Genomic DNA, 26,931 nt, shown 5'->3' on the forward strand with positions numbered 1-26,931 from the left:
AGGAGCTGTGAGTGCTTACCACCAGAAAGTGATCCCTGGCGCTGGAGGAGGACTGCAAGAGAATGCTGCCTTTCACTGCAATCTTTTCAGTGCAATTTGATTTTAGAGGTGCAGTTAACATTGATACGCTGCTTATGGCGTGCCAGCCATGCTTTGCACACTTACATATATGCCCATGTAATCCTCCTATCAGTGCCACGATGCTGTAGTGGTACCTGTGAGGATCTGCATTTTGCAGAAAAGGAAACGGAGATCCCCGTGTGATAAAGGCCTCTGTCGCAGGCAGGCTGCCCAGAGGCCCTGCTCTTAATTCATGCCACTTTGCTGCCTCGTGTGCACATATAGGACTGAGATGAAACAACAAAAATAATTTTGAAAATATGCTGCCATGAGTATCCTTGTATACATATTTTATGTGCTTGTGTGAGGATATCAGACTACTAGAAGTAAAAAAAACCCCAATTTTTACAAAAGACAAAACGTGGCATTCAATTTATCATGTGGACATAAAAACTATTAGAACGCTGATACTGACATTATACTCATTTTATTATGGAATTGAAGCACAGAAGCAAATGACTTTTCTTTGGATTCATGAGTTTTAACAGGTCTTCTGGTTCTTCTAGCCCCTCTAATTTCCTCTCATCCCTCCTGTAACAGCAATGATCAGAATGATACCTGAGAAATAAACCGTAAGAAAAATGAGCATTGAGAAGGTAAATCAAGCTTCCTTTAGGAAGAGAGGAAAATAATTTTACAGCTGAGAAACATGTTGAAATATTATTTTTACAGTGAAAACAGTTACATCACAAGTTTAAATTACATTTCCATTTGAAATGGAGTCGATTTGCACCACCTACTGGAATATCCAGCTCCATATAGGCAGAGGTTTGAAATTACAAAACCACTTTCGAGAATTTAGAGCTACATTTCTAGTTATCTTTAAGAGACCAGCTCCTTAGACATGTTGGAAACGCCAAACACTAATTTCCTTCAGGGACTATTTTCTAAAACAAACTCTCTTTAGAAGCAAAATTTAATCATCTAGCTAAATTAGCAAATTGTACAACTGCTTATAATAATAAAATGATTAAGCCAAATATATCAACTAAAGAGATAAAAATGTAAATTAGAAGCAAAACTGAAATCAATACACATTATCAGTTGCTAAATCACTATCGAAAAACAGAATTCAAGCAGACAACTGGAAAATGATGGGAAACGTAAGCAAACAGGATAATAAACAGAACATAACTCAACATTAATTTAAAAAGAACTCACCCAATGAAATGTTGATAGTGTTTACATCCAAAGTAATAATCATTGTCATGGCTTAATTACAGCCTGAACATCAATACATAAAGTATTCATATTTAGGCTCTTCAGCATTTTAAAGAAAACCCCAACAAAAATTTTCATTTTTTTATGACAAACTACTCCAAGCAATACATTTCTGAATATATAGTAGCAACATTTATTATGATATAATTGACAGGAATTTGTAGAAAGAAATTACATCTACAATATCTGCTATTCTAGATGAAATTGCTTTAGAACAGAAGCCTAAATATATTACATTTTAATTTATTGAAACCTATTATAGCATTTCACTTATTTTATGGGTATTTTGTCTGAAAATTGATTTTATTTTTATATGTCAACTAAATTAGATGTCAACTAAATTAACTGAAGCATAAAATATGTTGGCAAGATATATTTACAAATACACACCACAAAATGGTGTGCAAGTAACAAGATCCTGATTTAAAGTCACAGATACAAAAAGACCTGTGCAGGGTGACCAACTCATCCACAGTCCTCCTTGGATACAAATGATTTGTGTATGACAGGCCTGTTTACAGTGACAAATGTCAGATGCAAGGTTGCTAGAAGGTTTGCCTTTCTCATTTTAGTTCACTGCTTGTGTGATTTCATTTCTAAAGTTCTCATTTGCATTGGAAAGCTTGGATTGTTTCATTTCTACCAGGTAAGCAGGCAGGTACCTTTCCTCAGATATCACCTCCATGGCTTACCTCACCAACTCCCATGGGGATGCCTCCTACACATTTTAAATCTGCAGCCTCAAACTCTTTTTTTTTTTTTTTTTTTTTTTTTTTTTTTTTTTTTTTGAGAGAGAGTGAGTCTCACTCTGTCACCCAGGCTGGAGTGCAGTGGTGTGGTCTCTGCTCACTGCAACCTCCACCTCTCAGGTTCAAGGGATTCTCCTGCCTCAGCCTCCCGAGTAGCTGGGATTACAGGTGCATGCCACCACACCTGGCTAATTTTTGTGTTTTAGTAGAGATGGGGTTTCACCATGTGGGCCAGGCTGGTCTTGAACTCCTGATCTCTAGTGATCCACCACCTCAGCCTCCCAAAGTGCTGGGATTACAGGCATGAGCTGCTGCACCTGGCCCCAACCTCTTTTCATAGCTTGGCAGTACATGCTTATGTCTACTTACTGCCCTCTCAGATGTCCCAAAGGTATCTCAAAATGCACATGTCCTAAAGCGAGCTCATGACCTTCCCAGCCTTCAACTCTCAACCTGTCTCAGTGTTCCCAGCTCATCCATTCCATTTGACATAATTTGGCTCTGTGTCCCCACCCAAATCTCATCTAGAATTCTAATCTCCACCTATCAAGGGCGGGACCTGGCAGAAGGTGACAGGATCAAAGGGGCAGTTTCTCTCATACTGTTCTTGTGTCCCCACCCAAATCTCATCTAGAACTGTAATCTCCACCTATCAAGGGCGGGACCTGGCAGAAGGTGACTGGATCAAAGGGCAGTTTCTCTCATAAGTTCTTGTGATAGTGAGTTCTCATGAGATCTAATGGCTTTTCAAGTGTGACATTCCCCCTCCCCCACTCTCCTGCTGCCATGTAAGACATGCCTTGCTTACCCTTTGCCTTCTGCCATGACTGTAAGTTTCCTGAGGCTTCCTTCGCCATGCAGAACTGTGTCAATTAAAATTCTTTTCTTTTTAAATGACCCAGTCTCAATTCTTTACAGCACTGTGTAAACAGACTAATACATGTTCATCCAACTATATATGTCTCGTACCTACTTTCATCCTCATCCCTAACCCGATCCACCCCCAAAGCCCTGGTCATCTGACTTTCTACGTCCCCCTGAAGCCTGTCTGCGCCACTCCATCTCCTCCTCTCCTCCACTATTCCAAAAAATTATCAGGTCTAATGGGATCAGCCTAAATGCCCACCAATGGCAGATTGGATTTTTAAATCTGGTACATATCCACAATGGTGTACTATACAGCCATAAAAAAGAATGAGCTTATGGCTTTTGCAGGAACACAGATGGCACTGGAGGCAAATTATTATTCTCAGCAAATTAATGCAGGAACACAAAACCAAATATCACATGTTCTCACTTATAAGTGGAAGCTAAATGATAAGAACTTATGAACACAAAGAAGGAAACGACAGACACAGGGGTCTACTTGAAGGGGAGGGTAGGAGGGTGAGGAGCAGAAAATGTCAGGGTACTGGGCTTAATACCTGGGTGCTGAAATAATCTGTACAACACACCCCAGTAACATGCATTTACCTGTGTAACAAATCTTTACATGTACCCCCAAACCTAAAATAAAAGTTTTTAAAAATCACACAATGCTGTTATCCGAAAACATTAATTATTTAATATTATCAAATGTCTATTTGGTATTTACATATTTCACACTTCTTTGAGTATCTAATAAATATTTCACGCTTTTCTTAAACATATGCACACACACACACACACACACACACACACACGCACACACATGAAAGAAAGAAAGAAAAGAAAAGAAAGGAAAAAAATAGGTCCATCCTGGACTGACTTAGTCTGATCTAGCCTTATTGTTCCTGATCATGTGACTCCTTGTAACACACCTTGTAACCTCCACCACACCTTGTACCTTTCCTGGCCCCGGCTAAAAGTCTTCTACTGCAGATGGACCTAGTCTCTTAGCAAGGCCCTTTCTGACCTGGTGCCCATTTCCTGTCCAGCCCAACTCACGCCTGAGCTCCTGGTGGCTTCAGCCCCACGTCCTCTTAGCCTTCTGTGCCTCACTCTGGCTGTGCTCTCCACCACTGCTGAGACTTTGTCCACACTTTCTCTCTGCCTGAAATTCTCTTTTCTTCTTTGCAAAGTTACCTCCTCCCGACTTTCCTAACTGGGTCAACTCAGAGTTGCAAACTTACAGTTTAGGAGGCACTTATTTGGAAGTCTGTGTGGTCCCACTAGACTGTTTTTACTCACCTTTGAGGTCCCGGCACCCAGCACACGACGTGTACATAGGAAATATGGAATGATTCACTCAGACCAGAGCCAGAGGGGTGCCTGCTCTGGGCCCATGAGGCTGAAGCTACACACTGGCCCTCCTCTGACCACCATCCCCACGTAGGGTGAGGAGAGAGGTGCACCTGAAGCTCCAGGTAACTGGCCCTAATGGTTCCAAGCCTGCTTTTAGGGCCTGTCCCAAGAGGACTTGGTGTAGACACCCCAGCCCAGAGGGGTGGCCAAGGGGCAGCTGTAATGAAAGCAAGAGGACATAACATATTTAATAGCTTCCAAGGGGCAGCTGGTATGAAGGTATATTTATCAAGGAAGGAGGCTAGAACAGATTTTCTTTAATAATGAGTTAGCTTAATCTATAAAAACTTTAACTATTTAGACATATGCTATTTAGACCTCCATGTGTAGTTTTCCCAAAGCTCTGCAAATGTTAGCAGTTTTCGGTTTCACACGTATCTGAGAATAAGCTTTATATCATTACTTATATCAAGATGGTTCCCTGCACCCCTTCTGAAATCTGAGTTCAAAAGAGAACTGACTCTTAAAAAAGTCAATACGATTGCCCAAACTCATTGATAAACATAATGAAGGGGTACAGGGAGTGGAAGAGAGCAGGGAAAAAATACTGAAGCCATTCAGTATGAAAAGCATGTTCCAAAATCATTGTATAACACCAAAATTCTGAAAAAAAAAAAAAAATGTCATTTGGGTAGTGGGACAATGAATTTCCTTGCCTTTTCACATTTTACTACAGTTTGAGTTTTCTTTCATAAATATGCTTACATCTATAATGAAAACCTCATCCTTTTGGAAAATCAAGTTACCATTCCATTTCATTTATAAATGTGAACATTTTGCCAGCATCTGTCACCTTTGTTATCCCTCGCATGAAAGCAGTGCTAGGAATTTTCTGTCTATAGATTTGTTTTGCTGGCAGAGGCAAAATCAGTATATTCTGAGAGCACAGCAGAGAAGGACGATAGCTTAAATTACATTTTATGTAGTGAGAGTCCTGGACACACTTCATTTATAGGTGAAAACAAAATGTTGCCTGGCTGGTGAAGCTGGAGTCCACTGGATTTAAGGCAGCTACTTGCATTTCCCTTTATTACTCCTACTACCTAATTTCCATTAAGCTCACTTTTATTTCCTTTCAGTTTCCTAATTGGGGTCTGGAGCTGTTTTTTTTAACAGCCATGCTTCTAGAAAGCCAGTGGTTTTTCTTTTTTTCCTTAGAAATAATAATTGCTATTACCCTAGAAAAAGCCCAAGGGTTTCTTTGAGAGCCCACATGCCTACCTCCCCCACCCCCAGTCCCCTACAGGCCCCTCACACCATGTGTTCCAGCCGCTAAAGTCCCCTGTCCCCACTGCCATGCCAACTGCATGTCAAGTGGTCTGCAGTCACTGTGCCACTCTCTGCCCAGGTTTCCAAGCCCCTCTCCAATGCTCAGGCTTCACGACGCCTCCTGATCCCATTCCCAGCCCAGTGTGTTTGTCATGCCTTAGAACCTCCACCACACCTGGTACCTTTCCTTTCTCAGTGATCACATTCTGTCTTTCCTGAATGCTTGCTACAGGCCCTCGTCCAACACCCAGAACTAAAGCACTGATTCCTGTGGGCCAGAAACCATGTTTTACTGATACATTGAATCCACCACTGAGCCTAGGACTCAGCAAGTTACTGTTGAATTGAACTAAATTAAGCATACCTTGCTTGGTCAATCTAAACATCTCTCAAAATTTCTCAGAACTTTTGAGTCTTTTCCTAGACAACCCAGCAGACTGTCTGACTTAAGACAATGATTGACAGACAGAAGCAAAGTGGCCAGAAAAAATGCAACAGAGAGGATTAAATGAAATATAACGAGGGATGAACTACTTTTGGTAATAATCTGGAGCAAGGATGAAAGTAGAGAAGACAGAATGGGGATGGGTCATGGGGGTTCCTTTACTGTTCTCTCTACTTAGGTCTGCACTGAAAATTTTTCGTGATGAAAAGATTTGAAGAAGATGACAGGAGACGGAGAAGCAGCAGCTGGTCTGCAGACTCCAAGCAGGTCCCAGGAAGCGGCATAAGGGAAGGGGTCTGAGATATGGGCCTTCCTTCCTGTGGGTATCATCCCTTCCTGTGGCAGCTCTCCTGTTCTCTAAGCACCTCAACTCCGCCCGGCCCCTGCTCACTTACATGGAACTGGCATTCAGATCTTTTGCCCATGCAGTGCCACTCCAGGCTCTGCCTCTTGGGTCGTGCCCTATGTCCTAGAATATTCCCAAATGAGAATGGGAGCCCCTCAGGTAGAGCCATGTGCTCTACCTCACCTTATCCAGCTGGCAACTTCCACAAGTGTCATCTGCTAAGATCTTCAGGGACAGAAAAACCCCTTGACACCTCTTACATCACACCAGAGCCCCACACCAAGAAAGGAACTGCCCACACCTCACAGAAGCCATGTTAGTGGACCTTTCTCCACTCTGTAAGCCCTCCTGTGTGGTGGGGGCCAGTGCAGACCATCCTCTGCCCAGGACAGTTGTGTTCTAAATGACCCCGCAGAGAGCCCTCCGGATGGCCGCCTCTCCGACGGTTCCCTACAATCACATAAAAAACACTCATTGCAGCCAAGATGCACAAAGCACTGTATTGATTTCACACTCAGGTTTTTCCAGAACAAATCATAAACCCACACGAATTATGTCCAACCAGTTTTATGGATAAAGAAGCCTGAGACTCTCCAATAGGAGAGCTTGAGTTTCCCTTCTCACTCTTGTGCTGCGTGTCCCTTTCCTACCTCCAGACCATTAAAAGAATATTTGTAATGCAGATGAGGCCAGTTCTTTGGCCCAACGTTGACAGACAAGAGGAAGATTCCAGGGACAAATGCCACAGCAGCAAATGAATATGAATGATGCTTTTCTACTTTGTGCTGATAAAATGCCTTTTGTACCAGAATCTCAAAGCCCTCCAGGAAGCAAGGCTTTGACTGGGACTTTCACTCAGGGTAAACACGAATGGTCGGAGCTTCCCAAGTCTTGTGATAAGAAAGAACAAAAGTCTGGACAATTCTAAAATGCAATATTCTTGCCTTCTGGGTAGTAAATGAAGGCTGCAGATGGATAATGACATCTGTGGATTCTGGCTCCACTTCCTATAGAGAAAAAAACATGTAAATAAATATGTAAAAAAAATGTCATATGTGGATGACACCCATGGTTCATTCAGTAGTTACCATCCTGCCCAACGTTCACAAGCAATGGATTCTATTACTGGGTGCCTTGTGACTGCATTACACTAAGAAAGTAAAATATATCTCTCTTCAATGCCTGGAGGAAGACAAATGTTTAGAGAAATGTTTAGTAAAAAGGTCCAGTCAGTGGCTTTGACACTTGATGCTTTTGCATTAAGCAATGCTGTCCTTTTGTTCTCTCCACTGGAAGCCTCCTTCTAAATGTTTAATAGCTAAATGACTCATTAGGGTCTGCAAAGGTCAGGCCCTCAACTGAAAAGGTGGAGGGGAACTCACAAGCAGTCCCTATCAGATTGATTGGAAGGTTCATTTGAAAACTCCTTCCTTCTCACCCTTAGTTTAAGATGCACATGCAGCATGAATAACTGCCTGGGCTCCAGCCACCAACATGCCTGAAGAGCAGACGTTAGTGACTTTGAAACTGTTCCTACAACTCATTTAGGGCATTTATCAGCTTCAGAGGAAAACTCACAAAAACTCTAAGAAAAATTCTGTTGCAAAACCTCTAGCAGACAATCTGCCCTCACAGTCACTTGCAATATATCCTGAAAGTTAATGCTAAGAGTTTGCAAAAGAATTTGAGTTCATCAGGTGTCCAGAAAATAAACTCCTTCAAATGCAGTCGAAATAGTTTCAAATAGCTTCAAATACTCTGCTTGTTATGAATCTACAGAGCAGCAATTAAATTATCAATTAATGATTAAATATCGGACAGCTATAACCAAGGGTATCTCGCGATTACACTGAAAAAATGCATACCAAGGTTTTGATGGGGTGCAGAAAATGATTCCCCAAAATATAGTGCTTTGGCATGCTGAGTACTTTGCAAATCAAAAGGCCTTAGAAATAAGCCTTAGACCCAAGTTCTCTTTCTGACCTTCCCCACCCTTTCTCTGATCCACTTTCTAGAACAGGCGTCCTCAAACTACGGCCTGAGGGCTGCATGCGGCCCCCTGAGGCCATTTATCCGGCCCCCCCACCGCACTTGAGGAAGGGGCACCTCTTTCATTGGTGGTCAGTGAGAGGAACACAGTATGTGGCGGCCCTCCAACAGTCTGAGGGACAGTGAACTGGCCCCCCGTGTAAAAAGTTTGGGGACGCCTGTTCTAGAAGCACCTGGAGGGACTCTGCAATTTTCTTGTCTAACAAAGCTTCTTTCCAAAAAAAAAAAAAAAAGGAAAAACAGGCAATTGTCATAAGACCCCCAACTTTAGGAATCTCATCAAATGACCAGGAAAGAAGAGAAGAGACGGAGTTGTCACTATACCCAGACATTTTCATCTATTCTCTTGAGGGCAGGTCTGACAACCTTTGTGCAAGGTGACGTTTCATCCCTCACCTACCCAGCACCTCCCCCAGAGCTCAGAGGAACTTTTGCCATTTACTCCTACACACCTCATCCCCCCTTCGCTATGAAGAGAGGATACAGGGGCATCTGGACCTTTTTGGGTGATCAGGTCATCACTCTTCTACAATTCCCCAAGGCATGAATGTTAAAATAAACACACGCCTTTTCTCCTGTTGATCTGCATTTTTCGGTTCATTTTCAGCACACCTTCAGAGGGTGAAAGGGGAAGCTTTCCTTCTGGGCCCCTACATTTTGCATTGTCTTATACCTTCACATTTTTCTACTCTTGTCAACTTACACTGTAAAGCAAAATACAGATCATTAGCTGGCTAATTGTTTTTGACTTAAAAAGCAGCTAGCATTTGGTTTTGGGTATCACAGTGTGTCTAATACAGTCTTTTTTAGCAGCAACGATCTATAAACAGTTTTCATCATCCACCATTATTAAAAACATTTCTGGTTGAGTAAAGTGACTCACGCTTGTCGTCCTACCTACTGCGGAGGCTGAGGCAGGAGGATCACGTAGGCTCAGGAAGGAGTTCAAGTACAGCCTGGGATCTCTTTAAAAATGTTTTTAAAAAAAATTCTGAACATGCAAGCCCAATATAATGCATATTTATTGATTTGTAAATGATACACTGGCACTAATACATTGACATAAAAACATACAACAAATAGAAAACAATGTAACATTTTAATTTATTGACTGAAAATTAGTTCTATTTTCATTAATATTTTTTAAAAGAGAGCAAAATTGCTGAATGGCTTATTTTTGAGAACCTTTGTTCGAAAACTTTGCGGTTTAACAGTTTGAGGTCTCCTTCCAAGCTAAATTTATTTTAAAATGTGGTTTTAATGGCAGTCATCACTTAAAATCTCTCAAAAGATAAGCAAGCCTACTTGAAGAAATTACATGGTCTCAGGGTTTACTAAATCAAACCGCTCGTTTCAATTGTATGCACAAATCACGTACAGGCTTTAACTGAAATGTAATTAGTTACATTTCCATCTTCTTTGAAGTCCATCAGTCTTTTTTTTAAACTAAGCAATCAAACAGTATCATGGAATAACTCAGAGATTTTTAGTTAGTTGTTTTATATGCAATTTGTTTACTTGTACAAGAGGAAGAAAGGTCAATAGACTGTTGTCATGGAACAAAATTAAAAACAGGATGTTTTGGCCAGGCGTAGTGGCTCACGCCTGTAATCCAAGCACTTTGGAGGCCAAGGCGGGCAGATTACCTGAAGTTGGGAGTTCAAGACCAGCTGTTTAACAGATAGGAGAGAAAAAACCTGCTGGCAGCCTGGGAATTGTGAACCTTGCAGGCATATTTTTGGGGTAAAGAAATCAGTTGGCTGCTGATAAAAGAGTCTGGGCGTCCTGGGAAGGACAACTAGTATCAAAGAAAACAATTAAGTGGGGACAGATTTTCTGAACCCCCTGCTGGTGTGGCTGAGGGACGCATGAGGCTTGCTGCCTCTGGACGAGCTCTGCTGGCCCTCTTCCCTTCACATGCCGTAAGTAAGCCAGAACTGCGCCACTGTCCTCCTTAGAATTCCTCAATATATTTAAAACTCAACCTCTCCATTTGGAAGATTTCTAAAAGAGGTTAGAAATTTCAGTTTCTAAGTTAAGTGTGCAGATGAGTTTTTATAAGCAATATACATCATTTTTAGAGACAAAAATCACATAATGTTGGAAAGATTTCCAAACAATCTATTTCAAAAATGCTCTCCATAAGACTCTTTTGAAAACCAAATACTGGCCAGGCACGGTGGCTGTAATCCCAAAACTTTGGAATGCCAAGGCGGGTAGATCACCTGAGGTCAGGAGTTCTAGACCAACCTGGCCAACATAGTGAAACCCCTTCTATACTAAAAATACAAAAATAGCCAGGCATGGTGGCACGTGCCTGTGGTTCCAGCTACTCGGGAGGCTGAGGCGGAAGAATCGCTTGAACCCAAGAGGGAGAGGTTGCAGTGAGCTGAGATTGGGCTACTGCACTCCAGCCTGGTGACAGAGCAAGACTCCATCTCAAAAACAAAACAAAACAAAAATTAGCCAGGCTTGGTGGCAGGCACCTATAGTCCCAGATACTCAGGAGGCTCAGGGAGGAGAATCGCTTGAACCTGGGAAGTGGAAATTGCAGTGAGCCAAGATCACACCATTGCACTCCAGACTGGGCAATAAGAGCTAAACACTGTCTCAAAAAAGAAAAGAAAAGAAAATGCTTTCCCACTCATTGTTAAAACGTCACCTTTGTTTTGAAGAAGCAGATTACATGTTTGTTTCTGTGAAACTTTCTCCTGGGTATCATCCTACTGACAGCTACATGTCATCACAGATGAGAAAACGTAGAACACTCTCTGTAAAAGAAAACATGGTAACTCATTTTCAAGCTTGACCGTTCTTTTGAGTGCTTTGCCACTGATGACCTGTGATCTTGCTGTGAGACAAGATTTTCAAAGTCACTCCTTGCTGTGGTCTGGACATGTATACGTTCCCACCAAAACTAATTTTAAAATTTCATCCCAGTGTGGTAGTGTTGGGGTTCGGGGCCTAGTGGGAGGAGTTCAGGTCATGAGGGCTCTGTCCTCTTGGGTGGCTTGGTGCTGTTCTCATGGCAGTGAGTTCTTGCTCTGGCAAGACTGAATTAGTTATCTCAGGAATTAGTTAGTTCCTGGAAGAGTGGGTTATTGTAAGTCAGAAAACCCCTCTGGTTTTGCCTCTCTTACACATGTCCATTTACCCATTGATCTTCTCTGCCATATTATGATGCAGCATGAAACCTCTCACCAGAAGCTAGAGCTATGTGCTTGAACCTCCCAGCCCGCAGAACCATGAGCTAAATCAACCTTTTTTTTCTTTTAAATAAATTACCCAGTCTCTGGTATTCTGTTATAGTGACACAAAACAGACTAAGATATTCTTCATCACAAAACTCTGAAAGGATTCTGCTACCTTGTTTTTTCACCAAATTTAGCCTTGTGAATGGCATCGAATAGCCCATCCAAGCCACCATATATGCCTGTGGTAGACTGCATAATGGTCACAGATAACCAACATCCCTCCTTGGAGTTCACAGTCTCCCCTGCCACATGGATGCTTAGCTTGGCCATGTGATTTACTTGGCCAAAAAAGGTGAAAGGCAGTGGTGTCTGCCACTTTTGACCAAAAGCTTTTGGAGCTAGTCCGCAAGGCACCAGTCTTTTTGTCTCTCTGCTGCTGTAACTGGTAGTGGTGCTTCATCAGATGGGACATACTTTTGACTTATGCTAAGTATTTGGGGCATTCTCACCCGAAAACCTTTTTCACTGTTTATCTGAAATTCCAATTTAACTTCACATCCTGTTCTTTTTCTGGCTGCCATAGTTGGAAGCCACTGACACTTGGGGATCATTTGTTTTGTCAGCTAACCCAATCTTACTTGCACCAGCTCACCATGGCCCAAGGAAGGGCACCTGTGTCAATCTGTATATTACATATTATTAAAGCTTAATTGTGCCCTTACTTTTCAAATTAAAAAAAAAAGTTAAGTCTTCCCACGTCCCAGGGTATTGTCTTTGGAGACCACTGTCCTAAGGTGTAGTCTATAGGAGAAGGTTGTCAGAAACTAACAATTGCACTAAAAACGTAGACTCATCAGCACTACCTCAGAGATATGAGATTCTGGAGGTGGCTGGAGGATCTGTTTGCTTAACAAGTTCCTTGAGTGATTATGAGACAACTTCAAATTCCACTAGCCTATGTCTACTATTTGACTTTTTAGAAAGCTAAGTAAGTAGGAGACCTGGGTACTAGTCCTGACTTTGTAACTACTTTTGTATGATGGTCAACAGGTCAATCCTATTCTCCTTTCTGGACTGCATTGCTCCCAGCTAAAGAGGAAAGAGATTGGCTTAGACAACCAGAAATCTTCCTTTCAGCTCTAAGAGTCCAGAATCAGGAGTTAGAAATTCAGAACGTTCTAAGGTCCAGAAAGTAAACAAATGAAGCTGGTTAGGAATAAGACATCGGATTGTGGAAAGGCCCATGACAAACTGAAAAGCATATTCCCCAAATGGTCCCTGAGTTTAGAAGGTTTCCCAGTTTGGCATGCTCTTCCAGTGGAGCTAGACAGGAACCCAGAGTACCCTGGACCCTTGTACTTTTAGCAGCAGCCCCAACCACATCTGCCTTCCTTATAATTGTCTTGCTGTAAAGGTTTGGAAAGGATTTCTAATTTTGCTGAATGCCACAAACAACTACATGAATTTACAAATGACCGGGATTTCTCAGAAATCAGTGCATGCTGGGAGGAGTTTTGCTATCTAAGAGAGTCTAATCTACAAATCGTTTTAGAATGGAACAAAGTTAACACTAATAATTAATAACATTGACATTGCAGTATTTTGGAGCTACAGGTAGTGCTCGACTTATGACCATGGCTGGGACCGCGGAACGGTAGTAACACAATTTGGTCGTAAGTCGAGTAGGCTATATGTACACTTGAAATGGTGCACGTGGAGATGGTAGTGCTGCCAGAAGCTGGTCCGCACTGTTGTACGCCCAGCTGGGCAACGTTTGTGCTGCCAGACGCGGAGCAGTCATGGCTAGCGATTGTGGTCGTAAAGTTGAATGGTCATAACTTGCATAGGTCGTAAGTCGATCAATACCTGTACTTCATTTAAACATTTTTAGCTTTGATTTGCCAACAACATTGTTTTTATGTCTCAAACATTTTGATGAGCATTTTAAAAGCCTGTCAGCCCCAGTCATTTTCCCTCCGTTGCCTAAGGGCTGGAACAGTTCTGTTTGCTGGTGCTGTACCTGCCGTCTGTGATCAGACAGGGCACCAACCTTGGAGGACTTCACAGTCAGAGAGGCAGGAAGATACAAATGGGTAATTTTTCTATAATGTGACAAGTGCAGGATAAAGCAATACAAGCGATTGGAACAAAGGAAGGGACCCTGAAGGGTAAGCGGTGGAGGTGCCAGGAGAGAAGTCAGGTGAAGAAGGAAAAGGTATTTTAGGGAGAGGAAAGCACCAGCAAATGTGGAGCTATGGAACAAGCAGCTGCAGCAGCAAACAACAAGCATGCTGCTCATTCATTCCTCAAACACTCTTAGTAGCTAGGGCATCAGGCACTTAAGAGGCAGATAAACACATGAGAGCCATGGGTAGTTACAAGAGCCAGGATAACTACACAGACAAGGCAGAGCAGGCCATGGATGATGGAGTACATCCCAAATGGGGGCCTGGGGTGGGAGGACAGAGATGGAGGAAACAGGCAGGCACTGGTACAATATAAAAATGAAAATCAACTAGTGTCTGAAAACTTGAAATTCTAAAAGTCATGACTTACCCTCCATGTTTTCTCACAAAATATTTCAATCTCCTACATTAAAAAGTGACAATAACTTTTTAAAAAAATGCTATGCCATGTAAAAGAGGTTTTTTTCCCCCACTTATTTTTAAAAATTTCCCTGACCAAGGCCGGGCACGGTGGCTCAAGCCTGTAATCCCAGCACTTTGGGAGGCCGAGGCGCGTAGATCACGAGGTCAAGAGATCAAGACCATCCTGGTCAACATGGTGAAACCCCGCCTCTACCAAAAAAACACAAAAAATTAGCTGAGCATGGTGGCACGTGCCTGTAACCCCAGCTACTCAGGAGGCTGAGGCAGGAGAATTGCCTGAACCCAGGAGGCGGAGGTTGCAGTGAGCCGAGATCGCGCCATTGCACTCCAGCCTGGGTAACAAGAGCGAAACTCCGTCTCAAAAAAAAAAAAAAAAAAAAAATTTCCCTGACCACTATGAGCTCCAGCAGCGTGTTAAGGTGTTTGACTAGGGAAAAAGAAAAAAATAATAAGCCCTTAGAGCAAGAGGCATATAGAAATTTTATGTAACCCAGATGTGCCCAATTGCTCCAGCCCTCAGGGATCACACTCCTTTAAGTAAAAACTAAATTACAGTACGGTAACCTTGGTCCTGTCTGTGGCTGCAGGAGACCCAACCTCGACTCCAGCTTTCCTCCACAGTCAGGCCTGAGGGTCCCTGGTCCCCTCGGCCTGACACTCTAAGCAACCATTATTCTCTGTGTGCTGCCAACCTCTGTTTCTGTACTGAGTTTCCAGGTGTTTCATTGTTTGTCTTTTCAAAGCCTAATTCCAGCACATTTTCCCACTAAGCATCATCAACACATTTCTAGGCACTCACTTCTCAAGAAGCATGCAAAATATTTGAGTCCTGAGAAAAGAATCACTTCTGTTTTTTCCTTACAAAGATAAAATTATACAATAAAACAACAAAATTTAAAGATTATCACAAGCTGAATTATGTATGTGTGTAACAGCTTAATAAAATTACATAAAATAATCAAAAAGAAAACTAGGAAAAGAAAATGTTAAAGAATAAATTTTAAATTGCTTCATTTTACTACTCAGAGATCTGTTTTTGTGGACACAGACACAGAAATAGAGACTTTTTAAAATTAAGATCATAGTGCACACTGGCTTTTAAAAACTTATCTTTTAACATTATAAGATATCCAATTTAAATGTTCTTAAATATTCCTGAAAAACAAGTTTATGGTTTCACAGGGTTTATTATGTATCAAAACCAGATTTGACCATCCTCCTCCCAGTGTCAGATACTGTGCTCAACTTTTCACCATAACAAACAATGTATAACTTGCAAAACCCAAAAAAGGAATTATTGGCTACAACATTCAAAAAAAAAAATGATAAAAATCAAAATTAATACATGCTGAAGTAAATGTCTACAAACTATTATATCAAATTGACTGTTTAATTCATAAAAGCGTTTTGTTATATTTGAAAGCAATTTGTCAGTTGAACGTTTGCTCATCAGGAGCATTCCTGAAAACCGACAGGATAGTGAGTTATCAGAGGCAAATGTGAATTCCAAATTGACATAGCCAAACTGCAGCATCTTACGGCACAACAAAACACTTCTACTACAAAACATGCACTGTGTGACGGATGTGGCTGCGCTGACTGTTGGAGATGACGCGGAGGAGTGGGAGAGCCAGAGAGCCTGGACTTTCAAAGCCTGCAAACTGCCCCGGCTAATTCCCCACCTCCCGGCTACTCAAAGCGCTGGCACGGTTTCCCGGCAACCTGGGAGAAATGCAGAGTCTCAGGACCATGCGGAGCGCCCGAATGACGCCTTACGAGGCCCCGGGTGCAGCGTCTCAGGGGCCCTGCACCACCCGGGACGCCCTGCAAGCAGCGGGCATGACGGGCCCCCAGGAGCCTCCGAAAGCCACCCGTTCCCTAAACGCGAAGGGCCTCGTCCGCGCGTCCCAGCGCCCTTCCCGGAAGCCCCGCCGCTCCCACACGCAGGACGGGGCCACACGGGCACTGAAAGGCGAGCAGGGCGCCCAGTCTGAGATGGCTGGCTCCCTTCCCAGTCTGGGCCCTCGGGGCGCACCTGTGAAACGAGGGGGCACTGAAGCCTAGGGAAGGAAGAGCGGGAACCCCTCGCTGATTCTCGTAACGGGAGCCACCAGGGGCGCTGACCTCGGCACCTCCCTTCTCACGCGGAGACGACCCGCGACCTCCGGCAGCCCCCAGAACTGTTTGCCAACAAAGACGTGCGGAGGGTGGGGCCTGAGCGTCAGATTTCGAGAGCGGCATGCAGGGGGCGGAGCCTAGAAGTCAGGTACCGCGAGAAGTGATCTCCCGTAGACGTCCTAACAAGCGCAGGCGCACTACAATTCCCGCCCCGGCCGAGAAGGTGGTACCTGCAGCGGGAGGCTGGGCCGGGCCTATGTACAAAGATCGCGAGATTTAATGGAGCGTCACCGCTACTTCTTCCTGGCAGAGACCGGAAGTGCGGTCCACGGAGAGTCTGGGGCGCTTGCTCTGCCTTGGGCCCGAGTTCCTGTCGCTGCTCCTCCGCTCCCCCTTCGTCTGGCCTGCCCTGGATCGAAATGATGGGGGATCTCAAGGAAGCCGGAGCCGAGGGGCCGCCGGCCGGGGCCGCCGCTCGAGGAGGGCTCAGCCTCCTGTCACAGGGAGAATCCGAGGAACCTTCTGCACAGGTGAGTCCTCCGCGGAGGGGAGCCTGCCAGGTCCGCGAGCCGAGGACCCGCTCCACCCGGGAGAGATGCCTCGGTTCCCGGCAGATTCTGGAGCCTTCCCTGTGCTTCGCTGACATCCCCGAAATAGGGAGTGGAAGTCCATGTTCCTTTCGCCAGGTATTCGTTGTAAAAGCAGTCCTGGTAGCCGACAGGTGAGTTAGACACGATCTCTGCTCTCAAGGAAGGTACATGTAAATATGCGGTTCCAAAATGTGGCACAGTCCTGCAAAGCTGGCGGGAAGAAAAGGTGCCGGGGAGTGACTCTCCGAGAATGAGACGGAACTAATTCACAGAAGGTGCAAAATGTTTGCCAGGCAGAAAAGGGACTGCGTGAAAGATTAGAATATTGAACCCAGACACTGAACTTGCCTTGGGAGTGTGCAGGTGCAGGCTGTGAGGAACGAACCCCCAGTGCCTTGCTGTGAAGTCAGAGACTCAAGAGTATTTGCGAAATGAACCGATGCATCAATTACTAATATTTACATTAAAATCAAAAAGGGCCAAATATTTTACCAGACTACTTTATGAATGATGTGTTATTAACATTAAAATACATCTTTGGCCAGACATGGTGGCTCACACCTGTAATCCCAGCACTTTGGGAGGCTGAGGTGGGTGAATCACCTGAAGTCGGGGAGTTTGAAACCAGCCTGGCCAACATGGTGCAACCCCGTCTCGACTAAAAATACAAAAATTAGCCGGGCGTGGTAGTGCACTCCTGTAGTCCCAGCTACTAGAGAGGCTAAGGCAAGAGAATTGCTTGAACCCTGGAAACGGAGGTTACAGTGAGCCTTTATTGCTCTACTGCACTCCAGCCTGGGCGACAAAGGGAGACGGTGTCTCAAAATAATAATAATAATAATAATAATACATCTTTAATACTGAAAATAGGCTTTATTGAGGTTTGCACTTAGTTAACATAACATCATTGAATCTTCTGGGTTTCTGCCTCTCCACTTTATATGAATAAATTTTAAAAATAGAGTGGGTGGTCCATTTTCTAGCTGATAACCATAACCATCATACTCCTTCACTCATCTTTTTTCTTTGAAGTTGGTGTAAAAGAACTAAGTAAGTGTTACCATTTATGCTGGAATTAATTATTAAGTGCTGTTAGTAACATGTGGCATATGTTCCTTGTGAAGCCTAGTGTGACAGATTCTTGTTTTCTTTTTATGAAGGTGAGATTTTTCTTTCCTAGTAATGTTCATTAAAGTTTCATCCAATATGTTAATTAGGGATCAGCTTTATTTCTTGGAGGCAATGAAGTGAAGAGCCGAGCTGTGGTGAAATACTCTTCTGCCCCTCCTCGAACAGCATTTGCACGCCTTGAAGAGAAAACAGACTTGAAACTCCCACCTGCCAACTGGTTACGAGAGAGTGCCAAGCTAGGGCCAGCAGGAACTACAATTCTTGGTAACAGCAAGAAAAGCAAGCCATTTTCAAGGTAAATATTAATCAGTGGCAATTTTACCTGCCCTCCACCCTCATGTAAAACTCTTATATGCTTTTAAATTCAGTTTGTAATGCCCATTAACTTGCCGAGATTTCTCTTTAGAGAAAGATCATATTTGATTTTCAAAGACTTTTTATTCTCCTGATAATAGGTGATGTTACAGTATGAAGATGTACATACAATATCAATTGCATATGCTGCTTTCAAGTCTACATCATGTTATTAGCAAAGATGAGTTTCGACCGCCAAAATTCAATCAGCCCTTTCATTTTAGCCAATTTGGATACTTTTTGAATATGTGAATACAAAGGATCAACTTGGTGCATGAGGAGGAAAACCCTGAACATTGCTTCATCTTTCCTGTGAAGTTTTTCATTAAAGGGTGGTGGGTTGTCTGATCTGGAAAGGCTAAATTTAAAAACTCAGTATTAGCCGGGCACAGTGGCTCACGCCTATAATTTCAGCACTTTGGGATGCCGAGGCAGGTGGACCACAAAGTCAGGAGATTGAGACCATCCTGTCCAACATGGTGAAACCGCATCTCTACTAAAATACAAAATATTAGCTGGGTATGGTGGCACACACCTGTAATCTCAGCTACTGGGGAGCTGAGGCAGGGGAATTGCTTGAACCCGGGAGGCAGAGGTTACAGTGAGCTGGCATTGCACCACTGCATTCCAGCCTGGTGACAGAGCAAGGTTCCATCTCAAAAAAAAAAAAAAAATCATGTTGGGTGACGTACACCTTGACTTTGACACTGGAAATTCTGCTGATGGTATTTATTTATTTATTTATTTTTTGAGACGGAGTTTCGCTCTTGTTACCCAGGCTGGAGTGCAATGGCGCGATCTCGGCTCACCGCAACCTCCGCCTCGTAGGTTCAGGCAATTCTCCTGCCTCAGCCTCCTGAGTAGCTGGGATTACAGGCACGCGTCGCCATGCCCAGCTAATTTTTTGTATTTTTAGTAGAGACGGGGTTTCACCATGTTGACCAGGATGGTCTCGATCTCTTGACCTCGTGATCCACCCACCTCGGCCTCCCAAAGTGCTGGGATTACAGGCTTGAGCCACCGCGCCCGGCCTCTGCTGATGGTATTTAAAGTTGAGAGAGTGGCCTGAGGTCCTATAGAGAAAAATGTACTATTGTTCATATTGTTGTAGGCTATCTAATGTGTGCGGTTCCCCTCCCCCACCTTCTCAGCTACTCAATCTAAAATATTTCCATGTAACTTGTAGCAAGAGGCACAAATACACTACTACTTTACAAGCTGGTAGTTTGGAAATGATCCTAATGCCTCAGAAGATAAAAGTCATATTTGCAAAATGCTGTTTGTTTGTAGCATCGTTTATAGGATCAAAAAGTTGGAAGTAACCCAAATATCATTTTTTAAAAGAATGGCTTAATCAATTATGATTTGTTAACATACTTTAATGTGTGAGGAAATTTAAATAATTATATTGACTCTATACAAATGCTGTGCCAAGTTTATATGCTTATCTCATTTAATTCTCACCACTCTTTGAGAGAGGCACTGTTAATTATTTTGCACCCGAGAAAATGGAAGCTAAATAATTTGGCTCAGGCATATGGTAAATCACAAAGCATGCTTTGTGGTTAGGTGGTCCTTTAAGTGTCTTGACTCTGCCGTTTAGTAATTGGAAAATGGTGATGTCAGGTCCCTTTCAGGGTTGTAGACTAATAGCTGTGCCTCAGATGGTACGTGGCATCAGTTGGCTGCTCGATGTAACTTTGTTTTTTTTTTTTTTCATTTCCTTTCGTGGCTGAATTGGTGTCAGGTTTTTCATGTCTATTTTTTAAAAGAGGTATATCACTAGAAACACAATCTCAGAAAGTAAAATCCTGATAAATGTTTCTGTTTCTGTTTTTCTTCGCTCTCTATCTAAAAAGAATAAAGTCTTGAACTCACTATTTTCCCTTGGAGACTTTTTGGGTTTTGTGATTACAAAATTGAAAATAATTGTTTTTATTTTAAATGTTTCCTATTGGATGCTTCTAATGATTATTACCACGTTTTATCAAATGTAAGATGCCACTGACTTTAAGACACATCATTATTTTATGTTCCACTAAGAAAAAAAAAACTTGCCAATTGTAATGGTCCTGATTTCAGAGTTGTTAAAATGTGGAAAAATGTGTATCCTAGAAGCAGTGAACTACAGTATTGTTATTAAACTCAACTTGCATGATTATGAGCATGACGTTTTAACATGCAGCCTTTTTTCTCTTTGGTAGCTTTGGCATGGCATATGACTTCATTGATTCAGTGGGAAATGATGTAGATGTTGTCTCTGACTCTGAAGTAAGTATTATTTGTCGCTTACTGTAATTTTGGGGGTGTTTTGTGCTAGGTGTTTTATATCGTGCTGTGTTTTACATGATATAAGCATGCAAGTCTTGAGAAATTAATGATGAGATAAGATAAAACTATCTGATTATCGAATATCTTTTTTCCATTCTTTACCACATCTTTATTTAAAGAGGAAGAAACAATCCCCAAACACTGGCAGTGGTAATAATATTAATACTGATGGTTATATTTTAATGATAGTAATTGAAACTGATTATAATGTTTGGGATTATTCTGTATATGTTACCAGTTGAAAGTTACAAATGATATTTCTGTTAAAGTCTATTGATCCTTAGTGGCTTTTATCTTATATGCCTAAAGTCTGGGTCAGCACAACAGTGTGACATATACATCCTTAACTTTAAGAAATTCTATCATGGAAAAATAGATGTTTGTCATTAATATAAGGTGACTCAAAGTGTACGTGATTATGGTTTGAAAGCCCTGTCCTCTATGTGTTTGCATGTACCTCTTGGTTTAAAGTTCCGTTTGTATAACCTTAAGGAAATAAGTTTTATTGTGCTTTCAAATGAATGAAGTTAAAATTTAAAAGATTCCAAATCACACTAAAGCAGTCTTTCTTAACTATTTTTTTCTCTTAATTTTTTAAGAACATAAAAAAACTCCTGAAAATTCCCTACAGCAAATCCCACGTGAGCATGGCGGTACACCGCATAGGAAGGACGCTCCTACTAGATGAACTAGATATTCAGGAACTCTTTATGAGATCGTCTCAGGTAATGCTTTTGTGAAAAAAATCCAGAAAAACATTCTTTAACAACTTAAGAGCACTAGAAAAAGGATTTTGTTTCAGAGAATGGCCAAAGTTGAAATGTAGTTGAGTATTTCAGCAATCGAGAAATGAAAAGTTTCACTGAAGATAGAAAAGCTTGAATGAAGAAAAAAGAAGAGAATGAGAATGGTGAAGAAAATTATTTTATTGATACCAACAGCCAGATTCTTTCTTACAAGAAAAAAAGATGAAGCCAATGAAGAAAGTTGTGAAAAATCTCTGAAAATTAAGGGACTAGTTTAAAATTTAAAAAATCCTTTGATGTCTCCCTTAACAGATTCTCATGAAACATGGCTCTTACAAAATGTGAAAAATGTTAAAAGCTGTTCCTATGAATACAGTCATGTGTTCATAAAGACATTTCAATCAGTGATGGACTACATAAACTAGTGGTCCCATAAGATTATAATATACTTATTTTTACATATTTGCAATATTTAGGTAGACAAATACCCTGGTGTTACAATTGCCTGTGATATTCCGTATAGTCACATGTACAGATTTGTAGCCCAGGAGCAATAGGCTGTACGATATGACCTAGGTATGGAGTAGGCTATACCATCCAGGTTTCTATAAGTAACACTCTGTGATGTTCACACCAGGACAAAAATCACCTAATGATGCATTTCTCAGAATATATTCCGATTGTTAAATGATGCTTGGCTACAGTTATTAGAGTTAATTGATTGTCTTTAGCCTAGATTCTCAAATTGCATGTTGGTAAAGGACTGTTTTTCCCTACATGTTGAGAATGGATACTTTTGAAAAAATATGGTAATGTTATTACGGTGTCTCAAGGATTACTCTCCATTTCTGTACTTTCCTTCAGCTGGCAAGAAATCGTTCATAGTCTTTAAAGAATATTCCTACAGTGCTTTGATAAAGAAAATTAAGTTATGGTGATTTAAAATGACATTGAAAATAGGTGGCTCTTTCCTTTGAAAAGACCACAGTTTCATTCATTGTGTGAGTATGGGCCTAGGCACTGGGTAAGCTCTTGGGATGTGGCAGTGAACAAATCACAGGCCTTGCTCCTTAGCAGTTCATTGTTTGGGGTTATGAACACATATAGAGATCATTTCAATATAGTGTGCAAAGCGGGACCTACTCTAGGTGCTAAAGAACATGTTACGGAGAAGACTCACCTGTCCCACCCTGGCTTAGGAGAAGAGGAAGACTGGGGTTTCCTTTAAAAAACAAAAAAACAAAAGAAAGGTGGCATGAATTGACCCAGAAAGATAAGTTTTTAATGAGTATGTGTTTGAGAAACTGTATTCAAAAAATAAAAGGAGTCTTTTCTGTAAAATAGTGCTAGGTAACATTATTTTGACTACGTGTGTGTATTATGTATATCTCATGTTATCCAGACTGGAGATTGGACATGGTTGAAAGAGTTTTATCAAAGACTGATTGATCAGAAGTGGCAGAGGAAGAAAAAGAGCAAAGAACACTGGTATCAAAAGGCAATTCTTTCCAAGTTTTTATATTACAGGTACTTGGCTACTTGTTTATCTTTAAAGAGAAAAAATGGAATTCTGATCTAAAATTTAGTTTGAAGTTTATACAAGTAATAATTTAAGTTTTGGCCCTATGATATTGTTAAGATTTGTTCGTATTTCTTTTTTGTAAGATGTATGCTTAATTACAGAGTGTAGTTTTTATAAACTGGTGGACTGTTGCATAAAGTTAACTTTAGTAACTGATTCTTTTTATTTCTGCTTTGGCCAGCATCAATGGTGATGGAGCCGCTCAGCCTGTCCCATCTACCGCAGAACAGCAGGAATCCTCCAGTTCAGATCAGACAAATGATTCTCAAGGGGCTTCATGGCCTGCTCCCTTCGAAATGCCTTCTTCAGTTTCTGAAGATCCCAGTGCTTCCAGTCAGGTTAGTACTTAAATGCTAATTCTGGAAATTCCCTTAGAAAGACAAAGCCTTTTTTAACATCTTGTCAAAAAAAAAAACAAAACAGGAATAAGAAATACTCTGTTAACTTAGTGGAATGGGGCAGAAAAGACTTCTATCAATTTATGGAATGGGAAAAATACTTTTTAGGTTTTTACAATAGAATTTACAAGAGCTATTATAAGTGGGTAGATCAGACTTTTTTATTAAGTCAAACTATTTTATAATAGCTTACTGATATGTTTATCAATGATTATCTCCTTAAAGTGTTGAGTATTATTCAGAGATACAGCATATTCTTAACTTTAAGGAAATTAACTTTAAGGAAGAACCTGTCAAATATTGAGACTCAGAAGCCTGTTTGTAATCTAAGTTCTCACCTTTTTGCCATAACTTTTAGTCAGCTTGTTAGGCCTAGAATATCCCTCTAAGATTTTCTGGATAAAATTCCAGAGACTTAGTCCACTTGCATGTTGTAAAACTTTTAGAAAGGAATAGAGAATGGACTGTGTTGTCTGTTTTCTCTCTTACACCCTTGGTTTCTTCTTATTGCTTGTTTAGCTTTGTCCTTATTGTGTCTGTCAAAGAATAAAATAAAACCATAGATGTAAATTGTAGCATGTCTGTTTCCAAAAAAATAGATTGATAAATAGATAATAAGATCTGTAACTTGATAAATTGTCTTCCCCCTTGCTGTGTGTTCCCACATATTGAACACTATTCAACCAGATTGTTTCAATTTTCACAGATTATAGGCGGCAAATACATTTCACTCAATTTTTAGTTTCAGTTGGTTTAAAATAGAGAAAGTGTCCCGTAAAACTCTACAATGAATTTAAATTTTTTTCAAAAGTGAGAAAAATGTAAGGAAAAGGAAGGAAGTAATTAATATGCAAGTCACATAGTGGTAACAACCAAGAAGTAGGAGTGTTCTATGATTCAGAAGGGAAAAAAGACTACGTCATACAAACACCACTCTCCTGTTGCCCATCTCACCCTTCTCCCAGTGTTACTCTGGCTTTACCTTGTTTAGGAATTATCGTGAAACCTCTCGAAGACTTGGGTACTGTAGACTTGCATGTGGAGGAAGCAAACTGTCATTTATTTAATAGCTCTTGTGCCATGTACTTTGATATGTATGTTTGTATAAGTTTTTTTTTTTTCATCCTTGGAGCTGCATATTGTACATGTTGATGGTATCAGTTTACAAATAAATAAACTAAAGCTCATAAAAAGATGTTTCACATGGAAATACAGCTGGTTAAACTCTCAGGCTAGGGCTTAAACCCAGATCTTTCTGCCTGCAGAGGCCTGTTCCTCCAGCAGCACTCCACAGTGTCCCTGTACTCCACCCACAGTTAGCAAGGCACTACCAGCAGTCAGATCGTTGTAGCAGTGGTATATCCCTATCCAGAGCTAGCCTGCCATAAGAGTCTTTTATGGAGCACTTATATGACACTGCCTACATTTCAGCTTTAGAGATTTGTTTATATTTGCAAACGATCTCTGCACAAATTCTTGTTCCAAAAACTAAAAGTGCTGGTTTGAGGCCTTTGTTAAGCAATTATAGAGGTTAAACAGGTGCCTGTGGAATGACCTTAGAGCCAGACATTTATTGAGAACATCGTAACCTAGAGCTCTTACTCTGACTAAAGCAACTGCCTGGCACACTGTGTTTTGAGAATTGGTTCAGAAGTTGATAACTTGTCTGTGTAAACAAATAATAAAAAAATAATTGAAAGTTCTTTTAGGACTCCTAAGGGGAGAGGACAAGGCACAGTGGAAGTGCTAGAGAGCTACCTGTGCTTGCAGTCACACACACGTCCCAGGCAGGTGCCAAGCCTATTGGCACACACAGATGACAAGTAAGAGACATTTGTGGAATAAGCAGCAAACACATGCCTGTCTTGGGTTCCGTTGAGGCACTGACATTAAAAGCTTAAAGTAGTATTTCTTAATGGCAGTACTGCTTTCCTAATGGTTGGAAAATTGAGCAGTGGACTGAGTTTACCCAGTGTCAAAGGGCTCACTTCCTAAGTGTATTCCAAAATGTATTCCAGGCCAGGCACGGTGGCTCGCACCTGTAATCCCAGCACTTTGGGAGGCCGAGGTGGGTGGATCACTTGAGGCCAGGAGTTTGAGACCAGCCTGGCCAACACAGTGAAACCCCATTTCTACTGACAATAAATTTAAAAATAAAGTAGCTATGTGTGGTGGTGGTTGCCTGTAATCCCAGCCACTCAGAAGCCTGAGGAAGGAGAATTGCTTGAACCTGGGAGGCAGAGGTTGCAGTGAGCTGAGATTGCATCACTGTACTCCAGCCTGGGCAACAAAGTACAACTCTGTCTCAAAAAAAAAAAAAAAAAAAAGTATTCCAAAGAATATTTTACGACCAAAAAGTGTTCTGAGATTAAATAAATTTGGGAAACATTGGTTTTTACTAAGGTAAAGTAGATTTTTCTGTTGTAGGATTGCTTATTATATATATTTATTGTTTTAATAGCAATAAATATTGTTACTTCACAAACGTGAGTAGATGGTAAATGCCATCTATCAAACCTGACTGGAAAATTTGCATTTAGTATACCAGGAACTAGTGTTCTATGGAACACACATCAGGAAATACTAAATTGAAGGCTGTTAAGATAATAGAGTATCTCAAACTGTGGGTGGAGGAATATTTCTTAGAATTTCTTTTTTTGTTTTAAGAAAGAGAGTCTCACTATGTTGCCCAGGCTGCATTCGAAGTCCTGGGCTCAAGCAGTCCTCCCATGTCGACCTCCCAAGCAGCCTGGACTACAAGCACATGCCATCATGCCCGGCCAGTTTCTTAGGAATTTTTAAACTCAAGATAGATGGAGTAAGCTGAAAAAGCAGTGGTAATCAGATGCACCATAAAAAGAGAAGAATGAAAAACTTTGAAAGTTTAGAATAATCTTTAATCTGTCTCACTTGAGTAAGATCTAAATGTGATTAGCTTCCTATAGTAGGATCATTACCCAAAGCAAGCTACCTAGTGACGAGTGTTATTATTTGTATTGGCCTAATGTACAGTGGTAGATTTGACGTGTGTGCTTTGAATCTTTAGGTGATGCTCTTCAAAAGTAGGTCAATTTTAAGAAGTGTTGACAGCAGAATCACTCCTTATCCTTGCACTTTTCACAGGGAAGTGAGCCTCTTGAACCCTCATACATAGTGGGGCATGTGGCCTCAGCACCCAAAGAACAAAACTTGACTACTTTATTCAATGACGGGGAGCACAGTCAGGTATGCTTTCCGTGGCGTCCAATTTGAGACACCAAATCCCCAGTCTACTTCGTCATTTAAAAACTAGTCTAAGTTGAAATTGATAGGGAAAAAATCCACTTGGTCCTAAAATTGCTTTCTAAACATCTTTGTGATCTTACAGCTCTGGGACCTGACTTTGTCTCCTTTGTC

General features: G+C 41.4%; 1 protein-coding gene and 1 long non-coding RNA gene across 5 annotated transcripts in view; one reads left to right on the top strand and one right to left on the bottom strand.

Moving 5' to 3' along the window:
* Nucleotides 1-531: 531 nt before the first annotated feature.
* LOC120362500 (uncharacterized) lies at nucleotides 532-16,519 on the bottom strand. Of its 2 annotated transcripts, none has more exons than XR_012512963.1 (2): nucleotides 11,145-16,519; nucleotides 532-678 (listed from the first exon to the last, which is right to left on the bottom strand). It is a non-coding gene; the product is annotated as an uncharacterized LOC120362500 (long non-coding RNA). The 2 variants fall into 2 exon arrangements; XR_005578386.2 differs by lacking the exon at nucleotides 532-678 and adding an exon at nucleotides 6,915-7,440.
* A 121-nt stretch (nucleotides 16,520-16,640) lies between these two features.
* Nucleotides 16,641-26,931, top strand: part of EDRF1 (erythroid differentiation regulatory factor 1) — a 43,766-nt gene continuing 33,475 nt past the window's right edge. For 2 of the 3 annotated variants that reach the window (XM_003922107.2, XM_074383065.1), the window contains exons 1-7: nucleotides 16,641-16,933; nucleotides 18,211-18,419; nucleotides 20,683-20,749; nucleotides 21,409-21,534; nucleotides 22,958-23,082; nucleotides 23,319-23,475; nucleotides 26,659-26,760. In XM_003922107.2, the coding sequence (XP_003922156.1) occupies nucleotides 16,823-16,933; nucleotides 18,211-18,419; nucleotides 20,683-20,749; nucleotides 21,409-21,534; nucleotides 22,958-23,082; nucleotides 23,319-23,475; nucleotides 26,659-26,760 (897 nt within the window). In that variant the 5' untranslated portion in view covers nucleotides 16,641-16,822. The remainder of the gene's footprint in view (nucleotides 16,934-18,210; nucleotides 18,420-20,682; nucleotides 20,750-21,408; nucleotides 21,535-22,957; nucleotides 23,083-23,318; nucleotides 23,476-26,658; nucleotides 26,761-26,931) is intronic. The other variant, XM_074383064.1, reaches the window with a different exon arrangement.

The sequence above is a fragment of the Saimiri boliviensis genome, chromosome 12, assembly GCF_048565385.1.
Source record: "Saimiri boliviensis isolate mSaiBol1 chromosome 12, mSaiBol1.pri, whole genome shotgun sequence".
NCBI classification, from domain to species: Eukaryota; Metazoa; Chordata; class Mammalia; order Primates; family Cebidae; genus Saimiri; species Saimiri boliviensis.